The 16891-nt window shown below is 40.4% G+C and overlaps 1 protein-coding gene across 1 annotated transcript; it reads right to left on the bottom strand.

Moving 5' to 3' along the window:
* Positions 1 to 393: 393 nt before the first annotated feature.
* LOC131618617 (uncharacterized) lies at positions 394 to 2307 on the bottom strand. The gene is made up of 2 exons (XM_058889800.1): positions 741 to 2307; positions 394 to 611 (listed from the first exon to the last, which is right to left on the bottom strand). Exons 1-2 carry the CDS (start codon positions 2305 to 2307, stop codon positions 394 to 396), a joined length of 1785 nt encoding a protein of 594 aa, XP_058745783.1.
* Between the last annotated feature and the right edge of the window lie 14584 nt (positions 2308 to 16891).

Here is a 16891-nt window from a genome sequence, read left to right as displayed (position 1 = left end):
CAGCTTCTTATTTTCAACATAAGGGATCTTGATAGTCTGGACAGCCTCAAAGGCTTGGCACGGCGTCTCGTGGACCTCTCCTTCCACGCCAATATACCTGAAGGACGCAAGATGGCTTACCACGTGTTCTTCCTCCCCACATATTGTGACTATCTTCCCTTGAGTCGCGAATTTGAGTTTCTGATGCAATGTGGAAGTCACGGCCCCAGCAGCATGGATCCATGGACGTCCCAGAAGACAACTGTAAGACGGGTGGATATCCATCACAAAGAAAGTAATAGTGAAGAGCTTAGGACCTATCATTATCGGCAAGTCAACCTCCCCAAATACTGATCTCTTCGAGCCATCAAAGGCTCTCACCGTCAATTCACTCGGCCTTATCTCAACACCTGACTAGTCTAGCCTCATTAAGGACGACTTTGGTAACACATTCAAAGATGATCCATTATCCACGATAACACATGATAACATAGTCCCTTTACATTCCACTGATATATGCAACGCTTTATTGTGGTTTCTACCTTCGGAGGGCAAATCCGCATCGGTGAATCCCAATCCATTACCTGCATTGATGTTTGACACCACCCCTTCAAGTTGATTCACTGAGATCTCTGGAGGGACGAAAGCAGTACTTAAAAGTCTTAGCAAAGCATTTCGATGTGTTTCTGAACACAAGAGCAACTGCAAGATCGAAATCTTTGATTGAGTTTAACTCAACTGGTCAACCACTTTATACTCACTTTTCTTGATGATCTTTAAGAACTCTTCCATCTCCTTGGCCACAGTATCTTCAGAATTAGAGTTTTGCCCCCGATCCACTGTATCTTCTACCATTTTTTTCCCTTTTGCTTCAGCTAGAGCTTCTGCATTGTCATCGCGAGTATTCTGGGGAGGATTGAAAATACGACCACTTCTCATCATTCTTCCAATGCCCACAACATTATCAACATCCTCTTTCTCCACCGGCGCTTTGACCTCATACTTGGCCCCTTGGTAGAAAACTTCTCCCCCATAATTCCATGGGATTGCTCTTTCACTAGTATATGGGACAGGACCAGGAAGTGTGATAACCAAAGGAGGTGCTCTGGCAGGAATTGGAATCTTGGTAGGAGTATACGGGATGGATGCCACATTAACTTCGCTTTCAACCATTTCAGGACGTCGCACATGCTCAAACTCTAGGTACCCACTATCCATCAACTGTTGAATCCCACCTTTCACCTTATCACAAACTGAGGGAGTGACCATGCAATCAGTACAGAACTCTCCACAACCAGCGTATAGACCCATTCTCAGCAACTCCTTCTTCAATAATGGCAACAATGAACCCAATTCAATCACATCCTTGACCAGGTGAGCATCTTCAACAACCTCAATAGCATTTGCCGCATGGGTTCCATGGGGAGGCATAGGATTCTGAACAACATTAGGTCCTTGAGTAGGAGTAAACTCAATGGCCTTGGAGTCCAGAAGATTTTGAACCTGATGCTTCAACGCTTTACAGTTTTCAATGCTATGTCCAGGTGCCCCAAAGTGGAATTCACATCTCGCATTGGCATCCCAATTAGCGGGCAACTTAGCAGGAGTGGCTAGAGTTCTCAATTGTACTAACTTCAAATCGAGGAGATATGGCAATACTTGTGCGTATGTCATTGGGATCGGATCAAAAACTCTTTCAGGTGCTTTCGGTTGATATTGACGTGGAGCATACCCTCGTTGCTGATGTTGTTGAAAAGGAGCATTTGGTATGGTTATAGCAGCTACTTGTTGATAAGCATGGCCCTTGCCTTGACCATAGTAAGCGGCACTGGTCTCGCCTTCTCTTTTCTTAGCAAACCCATTATATGGCTTCTTTCCACCAGCCCCAGAGGAGGAACTAGCAGCACTCGGATTCTGTATTCTACCAGCCTTAATTCCACTTTCAATTCGCTCACCAATCATAACCAACTCGGCAAAACTTGAGGATGCAGAGCAGGCGGAGTAGTATTGACCCTCTAGAGTGTTGGTGAACAGGTCCATCATTTCTCTTTCCAACATAGGTGGCTGGACTCTAGCCGCCAACTCGCGCCATTTCTGTGCATATTCTTTGAAGGACTCATTAGCTTTCTGGGATAGATTCTGTAACTGAGTGCGATTTTGTGCCATGTCAACATTATACTGATACTGCTTTATGAAGGCCTCAACCAGGTCTCTCCAACTTCGGATGTGAGTTCTCTCCAACCTCATATACCATTCCAAGGATGCCCCAGTCAGGCTATCTTGGATAAAGTGCATCAACAGTCCTTCGTCCTCAGAGTATACATGCATTTTGCGATAGTAAGCTCAAACATGTGTCTTGGGGCAAGTATTCCACTTGTATTTCTCAAAATCAGGTACTTTAAATTTCGGTGGCACACGGACGCCAGGAACCAAACCCAAATCACTGATATCCATACCAAGTCCTTGGCCTTCCATTGCCCTCATCCTCTCTTCCAGACCTCTAAACATTCTTCCAGCATCATGTGGAAACCCCCATTCACTTTCAGGAAACAAGTCCTCATGTCGGTCCTCTTCCAACACGGGGATAGCAGCAGCCCTTCTGATTTGTTGTGTGGTTTGTCCTTCAAGAGTAGGCCGGGGAGGCCCACGAGGATTACCTTGATTAGCAGCAGGAGGAATTACGCCAGGTCCTCTGTGTCGCGGGGAAAAATCGTTATCTTTTTTCGGGATGAGACACCTGATGCCTTCTTTGGGCTCGAGTGCTCAAAAAAATGATTTTTCTTTTGTTCCGACCAAACTTTTTATTGTTTCCAAAGTAGGAAAAGGAAAAAAGCTGCAATAACCTAAAAAGTGGGGGATAGATCTTTGGGTAAGAGGGTTGGTTATACGAAGGGAAGGTATTAGCACCCAACGTATCTATAGTACTCTATAGGTTTCTTTGCTATGTTTTTCATTCCATGTTATTGAGAGGTTCTTATGAAATAGGTGGGACCTAAGGTGTTTGTTTGATTATGCTCGCAAAGATCATCGCGATCCTCTGCATACATATCCCTTAGAGGGAATCAGAGCATCTGTAGCTCGAGGTCTACGGGTGCTAAGGTTTGAATGGTTTTTTTTGTTTTGTTTTGCTCGCCAAGGATACGACCTTGTGCCTACGTATTCTCAAAGGGATGTTGAGAAAGTCAGAGCAATCGTAGTTCCCACTTATGCTAGTGGAAGCAAAGGAAAAGAGACAAATGTCATCTAAATGTTCGATGTATCTAATCTATATCATCACATACATCTGTTTGATTTTTTTGTTTGAAAATCTTTTCATTATAAGCCCTGGGCTGTGCCACTTATGGCGCTTAGAATGATAAAGATGTTTTTGTTGTTTAACCAGCCTTGTGGCAAAAACTTTCAATGAAGTCAGCCTTGTGACAAAAAGTTTTGATTAATCAGCCAGCCTCATGGCAAAAGTTTCAATGAAGTCAGCCTTGTGACAAAAACTTTGATTAATCAGCCAGTACGGTGGTAAAACGGTTTGATTGATTAGCCAGCCTTGTGGCAAGAAAAAGTTTGATTGATTAGCCAGCCTTGTGGCAAAAAAAAGTTTGATTGATTGATTGTTTGTGATGATATAGAAGAGATACTCCTATCATAGAGATGATAAATGTCTAATCTCCTAGGGTATTTGATTTGGATGTTTGGGGATGCTTATAAGAAGCCCGTGGGTCCTTGTACGAAGCCCAAGAGGAGGCTATCCGAGGGTCCTTGCATTGTAAGCCCAAGAGGAGGCTATGGGAGGGACAATCCAGGGTCCTTGCATTGTAAGCCCAAGAGGAGGCTATGGGAGGGACAAGTCGTTTGTACAAAGCCCAAGAGGAGGCATGGTATAGTTGGTTTGAGCTCTTAGAGCGATTTCACCGGGAAACCATACTCTATGTCCTAACCTAAACTAGGGAGATTCTTTGCACGAAGCCCAATAGGAGGCTATGGGGAACCTAGTGTTGTACTAAGATGAACAAGTATATACAAACACAAATACATGAACAAGTATGAACAAACATGAACAAGTACATGAACAAATATGAACAGTTATATATGACAAAGTGTGTGTATATAATGGAGTTTATGAAGGAAATATACCTGTAAGCATGATCCATTTGTATACACGGGGCTCGGGACTTATACTCGGGGAGAGGCCCACTTGAGTTTATTCAAAAGCTATGTAAACAAGTATTCACAAAGGGCTTGGGACTTATACCTACATGGGGGCCCATGGTATTTTTGGGAAGATTTAAAGAAAACCTTCATTTTTGATTAGTTATTCAAAGAAGTCAAATTGATCGAGATATATACAAAAATGTGTATGTACAAAAAGGTGTACAATGAAATACCTAATTTCATGTACGGGAATGGGACTTATACCTATGTGGAGGCCCATGTTTTATTTTATAAAACATGGTTGATTGTTTTATTAACAGACGCGAGGTTTCGTTGTTTTTAAAAACAGTTTGAAAAGTATTGTTTTAAAAGAAGTTTATTTGTTTTTTTTGAAAAAAAGACTGTATAAAAAGAAAAAGGAGTGGGTCTTATACTCTCTAATATTCGAGAGGCCCCACATCGCTTTGAAAATCAATTGATCAATTAAAAAGATTTAATCAATATTTTCCTTTGAAATCAAAAAAGAAATGGTTTATCGTTTTGAAAAGAATGATCGTTTGTTTTAAAACGGTGTGAAATTTTGAAAGAAGTCAAATTAATCAAGATAAACAAAAAGATTATACTTAATTAACACCTAAATGATTAGGGTTTGATCACAAAATATTTACAAGTGATTAGGTTTGAAAAATCAAGTGAAAAACAAAATTTAAAAGTATTAAAAAAACACTTAAAACATGTTATTTTAAACCTATTTAAAAATGTATTAAATAAATATTTTTTTGTGATTTTTTGTGGTATTCATAAAATATATATATTAAATGAGGAGTATACAAAAAATGAAGAAAAAATGAATTAGTTTGGTTAATTAATTAATTAAATGAAGTTTGTGAAGAAAATAAAGAAAAATAGTGTTAAAAAATATTTTGTCTCCACAAGGGTTTGAACCCACGCTCTCTCCCTCACCAGCCAAAACACTTACCAACTGGGCTGCGCGCGCAGCTTGTAAGTATAACGCATCCATTTAATTATATTTAAAAACGAACATTTGAAATTTCTGAACAGAAAATGGCGCCAAGAACACATCCCCAATTTGATTTTGAAATTTCTGAAAACTGAACCAAATTGATCAAGTGAAGGGTCTATCTCACTCGGTTTTTCACAAGGATCATGATGGTGCCCTCATAATTCATTTATTTTTGCTCTAAGGTGATCAATTTTGTGATGAACACGAAGAACCCTAATTCTGAGATTGATCATGAAATCGTGTATGTGCAAGATAAATAGCAATTGATTGAGGGTTAATGATCCTCATAGGTGCAGAAACAAGATGGTATGTTCATATTTCATTTATGATGCATGATTCATAGAGTTTGAAGTTCAAGTAGCTTACCTTCAAAAACGGCAAAAGTGAGAATCGAATTCTGCAATAGGGGTGTTACAGAAGTTGTTTGATGATCTGGAGAGCTTCAATGGACCTTAGGGAAGGTGTTTGAATGCTTGGAGTGGATTGAAAACATCTGGATCAGTTGGTGGAACCCGATCTGCAGTAGGACCAAGTATGAATCGAGCTTGATGATTCTGAGGTTATTGGCTATATGTGATGGATTGTATAGTTCATATGTGATATATGGATGATGTTAGAAGTGATAGTTTGGACAGAGATGAGCTAGAATGGATTTTGGCATGATAAGGTTCATTTCATGTTCATATGGAGGTTGAAAAGTGAATCTGAGTTTTGGGGTGATTTGGGGTGTGTGAGTGGTTCAAACACATCCCATATGATGTTTATGAGTTGCTAGAACCATCACTTTGGCCATAACTTCAAGGGTTTGGAGGTTGAGTTTTCTACCTCTTAGAAACTTAAGAAACTTGCAATTCAAGAAAGAAAGAGAAAACCTATCTTTTGTGAGGTTTTGGTGTGAATTTGAATGAAGTTTGGACCTCTATTTATAGGCCAAGAGTTCTGAACTCAGACCTTTGCAAGTTGATCAAGAATTGGTGATTTGGCTTAAGAGATAAAAAGGAATCTTTTACATTTAATGCAAAATGGTTAAAGTGACCAAACCATGGTTAAAATTCAAGCTTCTTATCCTCTTCCATTCTGATCTTCAAATCAGAAATTATCATTCAATTATTGCTTCTATGCATCATTACTTGGATCATTTGGAAAAATGGTTCATAACTTAGTGAAAATGGCTTGAAATTTCAAGTGAAAAGTTCACTAATGTCAAAATTCAAAACCATGGCTACACTCCATATTTTTTCATGCTCTTGGACATTTTGGAAAGCTCATATTACACACTTCAAAACCCTAGTTGAAAGTTTCTTCAAGACCTTTAAGGAAGTGGGTGAAAAAGATCCATGAACTTTGAAGAAAGTGAGATTTTAAGTGAAATTTTCAAAAGATACCAACTTTGAAGCTCCATATCTCTTAAATGGTTGATCTTTTGAAAAAAAAATTATATGTGACAAAGTTGTTTATTGGATCAAAATCTACAACTTTCATGTTGGAAGTTTTTTTCAGTTTGTAGGTGAAATTTTGAGAAATTCCCTTCCAAAGTTTGGAAAAAACCATTGAAAAACACTTAGAATTTTTCTAAGTATGGAAAGTCAAACTTTTGACTTTTTGATTCTTGATTAATTTTCTTGATTTTTCTTGATCAAATGACTTCTCATATCATATATTGATGATTTAAAACTTCAAAAGTCATGGTTGACCAAAATTCCCCAAAAGTCAATGGTGATCTTGTACAGTTGACTTTTTCAAACGAATCGCGTTTCTGGAGATTTCAAATGAAACAGGCTATCCTCACCAAATGAATGGTATGAATGGATCATATTGAAGCATTAGAGGATATTGAGCCATGGTTTGAGTTGTGGCACCATGTCCTGATTAAAAAGTCAGTTGTTCAGTGAATTAGGTCAAAAACCCTAATTGTCGACCTGATGAAATTGATGACTGTGGATCTTGAATTGAGATGTAATTACCATTGGATGTTGTCATAGGGATTATTTGAGGATGATTGAAACCTTTGATTGACTCCCTGGGGATTTTTAGGGTTTCCCAAACGTGATCCCTGATTTCAGTCCCTGATAGTTCAAAACCCTAATCTGATGATTTGAAATTTCACTGTTGATCAATCCTTGTATAGGAGATGTTATGAGCCAATGGATTAGGTCAAAATGATGCACTTGGGGTCTTGAGGTCATGTCCCAAGTCATTAGGTCAAATCCTGAGCAAAAGTCAGGAGTATGCTATCTTCAGTCAAAACCCTAATCTGGTTGATTCAGAGCCTTTGAGCTTGTTGAAATGAATCTCTGAGGACCAAATGTTGATTGTTGATGAAGATGATTCATTTGAAATGGAGGGAGAACAAAACCCTAATTGATTGGTACTTGTACTAATGAGTGATTTCCTGATTAAACCCTGCTGAGTCACAAGTAGCAAACACAAGCTATGCAATTTGTTAGAGATGCAAATGATGCATAAGCAATGATATGAGGTGGTATCTTAGGTCAAAAATTGGGGTATGACACTATGATCACAGGCTCACCGTTGACACGAATATCAGCAGGATTTCTTTGCGGGGGGTCCGCAACAACCTGAGCAACTGTGTCCATCCTGATTCTGGGCTCTTCTTGGCGATCAACCATGTTTTGCATGACTTCCATGAACTGAGCCATCTGAGCAGTAACCTGAGTTCTCATCTGGATAAGATTGTCCCTTAACTGATCCATTTGCAGTGAATGATTAGCCCTTGTGTAGTAGCGATGTGTAGGTGGAGGTGCAATTGCTGAAAGAGAAAACCTGGTCAGTTAAGCAAGAAAACCATCTGGTGTACCTGTCATGTGTATGAATGCATGAAATGCATGTGTGCATGGATATGTCATGTTCTATTATTTTTAGGAAACTTTAGCTTTGTCTCAAACCGACAACACAAAATAATAGAAGGAACTGAGATACCACCGATAAGAAAAACTCCATTAGATTTATAACCAAGTTCTTGACATAATCAGAATCACAAATCAATCCGCTCTTATGAGCCAACAAAACCAATAAATGGAATCAAGAACCCCATCCAACAAGCCTGGTGGTGGTTCAAATAACAAAGTCATCACTAAGCGGGATCCCCCATGTCCACATGACGGAGGGGGCTCTCTCCGATGTTCTTATAACTCCAGGTCTTCATTTCTTCAAAGAGCTTCTTGGTCTCAGCACGGGTTGGCCTCTTAATGATCTCTTGAATCAGCAGGTCTTTTCTGAAATGCATTGTTTCCATGTGGCGATTCTTCACCTCCCAATACCTGGCTTCTTCTTGAACTTGGGCATTACTCTGATCTTTTTCTCTTATTTGACCCTTCAGCTTTCGGATCTCTTCATAACACTTCTCTATGGTACTTTGGCGATCGGACAAGAGTTTGTCTGCTTTCATGCGATGAGTTTTCTCTGAATTGGCATTTTCAGTCTGAATCTGGAGCTTTTCAGTCAACTCGGCCAAGTGAGCCTCATACTGTTCTTTTATTTTCTTCTCTTGGATTTCAGTAGATTTGGAGCCCACAGTCATTCTCGGCCTCTTCTGAGATGTGCTCCCTCTAGCATACAGTTCTTCAAGCTCTATTTCCCTTAGTTTTAACTTATGAAGAGCAGAAAGCTTCTCTTGTCTAGCAGTGTTCATATTAACATGCATTGTTTCCATCTGTTCAGTCAATTTTCGATTCTCTTCCACAGTCTGGTTGTAACGAGGCATGGAAACAATGTTGGGTTGTTCGCCAGCAGGCGGGTACAAAGGGTCTTGAGGGAGGAAAGGCATCCCTTGAGCATCAGCAACATATTTGACCCAATTAGTATAATCCTCATAAGTAGCACAGTCTCTCTGACCAAAATGTTTCTTATCTCTCCAACAAATACTCTTCCAAGCTTGTGCAGCTTCTGCCATCTGCCCACTGTCGGTGGATGAATGATAGAAAATATTCTCAGCAATCTCTGTTTGTTCAGGAGGACTTACAAAAGCGTATCCAAACGTTCTCCTAGCCAGGACGGGATTATAGTTGATTCCACCTCTAAGGCCCATAAGAGGTACGTTTTTGAACTTTCCGCAACTCATAACAACTTCCATGTCTTCTAAAGCTTTATTATACCAGACAATATCTTTAGCCCTCAGCCCCATAATCCTCTAAGCCCACTTAGATGTGTGTCTATTATCAACGAAAGCACCACGTTCAAGTAAGTGTGACCTGAACCAACGATATAACAACGGAGCACAGAATCTAACCAAACCTCCCTTCTGACTACTCTTGTGATGAATGGAGTGATAAACATCCCCCAAAAGTGTAGGAACCGGATTCTGCAGAATGAATATATGAATGGCATTCATGTCAACAAAGTTAGGAACATTTGAGAACATCATGATACCATAGATACTTAGAGCCAGGATAGCCCTAAATGTGTCCCATTCTTTCGCTTCAGCAACATCACAACCCCTTTTGACCAGAAACTCCATGCGAAAACCGAGACCTCCTCCCTTCTTGGTGAGATTCGCTTCCACGACCGACTTGCTCAAATAAAGAGCCTTAGCAATTTCAATGGAATCAGGGGCCTTCATGGTGTCATAGTATGGTACTTCCTTCTTTATAGGAACGACAAGAAATAAGGAATACTCTTCTAATGTTGGAACCAAAAGGTAGTCGGTGAACGTGAAGCAGCGAAGGGAAGGATTATAGAACTAAAGCAAAGTATGAACTCCCTCCTGTTCGTACTTGGTGAACGGCATCTTGAGAAGGCTCAGAATATACCCATATTTTTCTCGGAAATTGGTTATCTCATCTGGCGTAATCTTCTTTGCTAAACACCCAAGGGAATCCAGATTCGGATCCAGGAAAGAATAAGAGGGGTTGCGTCTACCAGTCTTCATTGGTGGGGCCATGTGTTGGTCGGAGACTGTAACATCCCTATATTTATATCTTTAAGTGTGAGAGATATATTGTAATTGAAAATATTTTAAGAGAAGTAATTGGAATGAACATAATGGCATTGTTGTGATTAAAGATTAGTTGAAGGGGCAAATTGGGCAATAAACATCACTTGCATGAGAACTTAAGGAATTGTTTGGTGTTGGACTTTCAAAATCAGAATTTGTGGAGAAAGAAAGAAAGAACAACTTAAGAGCAAGAGAAGAACTCATGAAGCAAGTGCATTTTCGCAACAATGGTGCAGCTCCCACTAAATCAGGTATAACTCTCAACTCGTAACTCCAATCGTAACGATTCTGGTCCCATTGGAAAGCTAATGAATTTCTCTTCAATTTGCACCTATGGTTTGCGTTTATAGCTTCTGTTTTGGAGGAGAAAACTGATCTTGAAGTTGTGTCAGGTACGCTGAATGTGTGTCAAAGATTGGTTACGGGTTTGATCATGTTAGAGGTGAAGTTTTGGCATCAATGGAAGTTCATTGGCTGCATGATCATCATCTCAACCTTCTTTTTAGCAAGGTGAGTCCTTAGATAGTGACTTGGGCAATTTGCATGCAAGGGTTAGATTTGGGGTTAGGGATTGTGAGAAATAATCCATGAATCTATGATGTTAAAACATGCTTATTTGATAATTGCTAGTTGTGTGTGATAGCTACTAGTTGCATATGTTGTTAATGATTGCATGCTGGTGGTTCTGATTATATAAATATGTTAAAAATTCGTTGGGACTGTATTAAAGATGCAGGGGATCAACTATAGGGCCTTTGGAATGGTCTAGAACCCTTAGAAATGCAGAAAATTGATTCTGCTTCAGGGTAATCGGTTACTGGCATTTGGGTAACCGGTTACTCTGTAGAAAATTGCGTTACTAGGCATTTTGCATGCCAGTAACCGGTTACTGGCTTCTGGGTAACCGGTTACCCTGGGCAAAAGTGCAAAAATCAGCAAACTTTAGAAAGTCGTAACTTTCGGCTCGGGTATCGGAATTGCGCAAACTTTATATCCTTGGAAAGCTAGCGACGTGTACTTTCTAATAAAATTGGTCCCCAAACCAGAATGTTTGATTTAATAATATTGGAACCCCACTTAGTGCGCCTCGTCGGGCGAGATTTTACGTTACTAACTCCCCCGAGAGCAGTTCCGTTCCGAATAGAGAACCGAACGCCTCCTTAGTCGTGTGAGACTTGTCTAATATATATTTGAACATGTTAATGCTATCAATGATCATGGATGTGTTGATTCTCAATATGCGGATCATTAATTAATGCATTATATTGATATGCTTTATGATGATCATATTATGTCTATCCGTCCGTTCGATTGACGTTCGGAGATGGTTGTTTGTTTGTGGCATGATGCCTTGTGTGATAATGATCATTAATTCCCGTTGTTTCGGTTAAACATTCGGGATTGATTGTATTGTGTGATTGACGCTTGTTATGCGTGTGGTATGCTAGAATCGAAGTGGGCCACTACTAGGTGGTAAGGCACCATTGTATATGGACTAGTTTCCAATTACCATTGCGATGTGCTCGTGAGTTTCCGTACGGGGTTTTACTCACTTGCTGTGTACACATTGGCGTTCTTGGTATGTTTAACACACCTGAACTACCGTTGCAGTGTGCTTGTGAGGGTCTGGAGGCGTTTTACTCACTTGCTGTGTACACACTCGCGTGCTCGGTATGATGGCGTTCTGCGGCTAAGTAAGCCTACGCATAACAGGTAAACCATCTCTAGTGATGCCATGTAGGCTACATCATTAGGTTCCTACCCGGATGGGCTCATGCGTCGAGACGGCGTGTTGCACTTGCTGTTAACACCACGTGCGTACAGATGGTTAATGGGACGGTGTCGCCTCTTAGGCAAGGTCATCTCGCAGCCAAGTAGGCTTGTGCAAACCCATTTAATCACTCTTGCAGGGTGCTTGTGCAAGTCTCTTAACAAATAGGCATGGGTGAACCCACCAAGGGTGTGCGTGCAGCCTTGGTAGTTTGGTTGTTACCACTTCTGGATTCCCCGTACATGGGTATGGGTCTGCATACGTGTTTGTTGTACTATTTGTGTACTTGTGATATGATGACTCCTATGGTGGACGATTCATGTGTTTGCTCCATACTTATACCGGATGTGAGGTTGAACCCCGGATCAATGGTGGATTCGGTTTTGATGCATGTACCCTGTAGATCCGAGTGGACCCATAGGATAGGAGGACTCACTGAGATTTAGTAATCTCACCCCAATCAACTTATATTTTTTTCAGGTGCAGTTTAGTAGCGTTTGGTCAGTAGCAGGTTTAGACTGAAGATTTGGAAGTGGTGATGGCTCGGAGACCTCGTTAGATCTCATTTTCCGCTGTGCAAATCCATTGAAGACAAATGTTTTGTAATTCTTATTAGAATTTCATGTTGTATTGTATTATGGATCTTTCTATATCTAAAGCTTTTGTATGTACTCAGTATCAATTTAACATTTCATGCATAATATACTAGTCAATTATGTATGGGGTGTTACAGTTGGTATCAGAGCAGGTCGATTCTCGGCCGAGCCATGAGACATCACTAGCAATTCTTTTTCCTCCTCTCAAGTGTGCGTTGCTAGCCTGATTTTACTAATATCTCATTCAGTTGTTGAACTTGATCAACTCATCGAGTGAGTGCGAGACAGTAGAATTACGGCAGAGCCACCACGAGGACTCGTAAGACCTACAAGGTTGTGAACCTAAGTTGTTGGAGTGAGATGAGTAATGAATTGTTGGATGTTTTAAGTGGGTGATATTGGAGTTGTCAGAATTAAGAGGAGCGTTTGACGCAAAGGAGTAATACCCGAACTACCAAGGTGTGGATGAAGACAGCTAGAACCCCCAGGGTTTTGATTGGACGGAGTAAAATTTTCTCTAAGTCTTGGTAATAGAAAGGGAAATCCAAATAGGATTGAGTAGGAGCCTTGTAAGTAAGATTCTCCGAAGGTGTTGAGCTTGGAATTAGTAGGATTCAGTACTGATGATGCTGCCGGTGTTAAGTGTGACTGATGAGCTGATAGGACAGAATAACCTTTGGATGTGCGGACACAGAAGTTAAACCTTTCTGATTGCGTTGGTACGAACAGTAGTGGATGGACAAAGTATTAGATCCTGATCCAACTTGAAGTACCCTAAGAGAGAGTAGTTACCTAGTAGATGTTGATGGAATGTATGAGTGTGGTAACTTAAGATTGGACGAAGCTTGAATACTTGTCGATAGAAGAGGGCATGCATTTCCGTTCTTATCATTTTATATTTAAGTTCTAGAACTACGCTAGATGGAATATGAAATGATGTAGAAGCGTGAAATGCAGTAACCTAAGTTCTTGTAGTTGTCGTTCGTCTGACCCTGAGTGAAGCCATAGAACTACGCTTGGCGTTGGGTGTTCAGGCGAGTGAGAACTAAGATCTATCTGGAACGTCAGTAGGATGATCGCAGTTGAGTTGGTTGTTAGGAACCATAGTATTCCTATCTGGACTGAATTATCCTTGGAATCTTCGTGCTTGGTGTTTTGGCTTTCCGAGTAAGTAACCTTAATGTGTAGCACTCTCAGGTTTTAGCATCCTGAGGAGTGTGATTCGAAGGACTTGAGGAACGATGAACCTATTGGAGGTCTGTTCAGACACTTGTCGGTTGTGACTTTAGGATACGCGTGGAGGTCGATATACGCCACAGAGGTAGGTTACCTGGATACACGGCCTCGGAGTTGGACCACCATGTTGGTACTACCAGACGGGTATAATGCCGCAGTATCGCTATCGTGCACAAGATGCGTGAGTCATCCTTTTTCCGACGTGTGTGGGACAAGGCTGATCCGAAGCTCAAGGTAGAATTATGATGTTATACTCATGAAACGCAGATCCAGACTCTCATAAGGGATGTGGGATGAGGATCCATATGTCGCGCCCGATGATAAAGGAATGACTAGACAGCCGATGGTGAAATGGATCAAGATCCAATACTATACTTATGGAGACCCTGAGTGATCGTGATTGCGTGAGTTAGTATCAAATTGTACCTTGGGGACGTTCTCATTTCATGAAGTGTTAAGTTGGCAATTTTGCATGAGTATCTAGGGTGGGACTCATGTGCGGTCATGATATCCTGGTCAGCATAGTGAGTGGCTATCATGTATCATTGGCAACCGGTGATGGAATATGTGAATTGTATCTTGGACTAGTTTGATGTATGACGTATCTGGTAGAGTGTCTGTAAATACTCTGAGTGAAGAAATGTCAGTCTTGGTAAAGCATAGGCTTCTTGGTTTGAGAACTTCTGAGGAGTCTATAAAAGAGACGTTCGAAGTACAAAGTGCAATTTCTTGCATTGTGACTACACTCAGACTGTTGGACGCACTGCAATGAAGGATGCAGCCGCCGAGGAAGTCAGTTTAGTGTCTAATTCAGAGATGGAACATACATTAGATGACTATGTGAATGGAGTGTGGTTATGGGAGGATTGTTATATCATTAAGTCGCACGAGTTATGAGAAGTGATACTACGCTAAGAGAATGAAGGTGTATGGTTGGGTAGAAGTTGTGTAAAACTGCTAGAGTTATCATGAGCTACAGTATGTTTTTGAAGGGTTTATTATACCGGCTAAGCAACCAGACTTGTTGGAAGGGAAAAACATAGTAGTTGTACGCTGTGGAAATCAGTGACAGGGATGAACCTCTAAGTCAGTGAGTATTTGGGTTTCAATATCCTGAGATCGAAATGTGTGCGTAAGTTGTGGTAGATGAACTATATGGAATGGCAGAGTAAGTAGAAGCTTGATTCAGAAGAGTACGCAACTTCGAAGAGTAGTAGTCGACGATGGATGTATATGGAGTTCTGGCACGTGTTGTAATTGGACAACTGTGGAATAGGGATTATTGTGTATTAATGGAAACCAAGTGAATTATGGATATAACGTGACTCAGAGAATTTCAAGGTGTGTGACTTGTTGGAATCAGAGTAGCGCAACGGATCAAGGAAGAATTAGATAAGTCTGAGGTAGGAACGAACGGACTATTTGTAGGATTCTATGTTGGGATGAAAGTATGTTCCTAAGGGAAATTGTCGAAGCGGAGTTTCGTTCGTTCTAGTCTCTTGAGGATCCACCATAAACTCGAGAGGTGTTGTCAATGGGCCAGCTTGGGAATACATTTTTGTGGATGGCATGTGGTCCGATGTTCGTAGGTCATTAGTTTAGCTTGCAAGTCACAAGGGTTGGACTGAGTATCAGACCGTCGAAATGCTGAAAGCTAGAGAGGACATTCAGTTGGCGCAAGTTCTTTGTGGTTATGCCTTGTGTACTATGATTGTACAGGAAGACTGGTACAATGGTTACAGGTCAGTTGTTGAATTCCGCCTCTCATCAGTAAAATCTTGTGCGAAGTTGTCGAATTTCAAGGCTATAGTTGCATGATGATTACCCCTTCGTGGTTTACGGTGACAGTTGTTATGTCTAAATTGGAGTAAGGGTTAAAGTAAGGAGATTCAGTTGTATAAGTAAAGGTAAATTTGGGACAATCATCCTAAGACTTTGGGAACCGGAAATTAAGACCAAGGAATTTGGCTAACACCTAATGACATTGTATGGACTCGAGTGGAGAATAATTTGAAGTGTTATCGCATAAGTGACATTGTGGAAATAATCCTCAATGGGAAGTAATTCAAGGAGCTGAGTGAATCAGTAATGTTTGTTGAACGAGGGTGAACACACCAGAGAATGAAACGAAGGATATCCGACATGAGTGGATCATTAGAGTTTTTGAAGTTTTGGAGATTCAGTGCAGAGCAGTGAAGGTCAAGGACCCTGGAAGGATCTTTCCCCAAATATGTTAAGACGAAGTATCTGCAGAGATGGGTTGCGTGAGGATTAAGGTTTGTAATCATGTATAGTGGGACGAAAGTGTTTTGGCAGATTATGTTTCCTCGTATCGAATGATCCTCAGACAGAGTAGTGAGATTATCTAAGGACGAAGGTGAGTAACATTCTTTCCCTTGATTGGATAGATGAAGGGTTGGTTTTCTTGGTGATCGAAAGGAATTCGAGGACGAATTCTATTTAAGGGAGGGAGAGTGTAACATCCCTATTGTGGACCTCCGTTTTTATCGGGCCATACCTCTGTTCTGGAGAGATACGTGAACTGACTCTTTTTTATCGCTTATGCTTTTGCATTTTGAAAATTCACAGAGTCGCCACCGACCTTTTATTTTATCCAATTAAGGAAAGGTTTATAAAAGAAACAGAAAAAAGACCTTTAAGAAATTCTGGGTAAGGGGGTAGGTTATACAAAGGGAAGGTGTTAGCACCCTTTGTATCCATGGTTATCCATGGGCTCTTAAGTTTGCTTAGCTCACTTGTTTTTCGATTACTTTTCAATTGCTTTAGAATGCTCATATGTGGTTTCAAATACTTTTGTAAATTGAATTTTGTAATGATCCGTGTGCGGATGTATACAAAATGCTTGTTTATCTTTCGAAAGATGTTTTGAAAAGAACGTTAACTTTGTAATGATCCGTGTTTGGATGTATACAAAATATTGTCTTTTTGGAAAGTTTTGTTTTGAAAAACAACAGTATATGAGAATTTTGTTTGTTTTGATTTGAGCAAGCAAACTAGGAGGTCTACCCTGAGTTATAAGGTCTTTATCCTATTTCCTTTAAAAATCTATCCTTTCACCGGATACAAACAAAAGGTTCGATTTTGTACTCGAAACAGTAGAATTTTGACTTTGATTTTGAAAAGAATGAGAAGGGATTACCTTAAGAGGTGCAAGTGTGATTGTG

This window comes from Vicia villosa, linkage group LG7, assembly GCF_029867415.1.
Source record: "Vicia villosa cultivar HV-30 ecotype Madison, WI linkage group LG7, Vvil1.0, whole genome shotgun sequence".
Taxonomy (NCBI): Eukaryota; Viridiplantae; Streptophyta; class Magnoliopsida; order Fabales; family Fabaceae; genus Vicia; species Vicia villosa.
The sequence above is the reverse complement of the archived record's forward strand: the minus strand, read 5'-3'. Positions and strand labels throughout refer to the sequence as shown.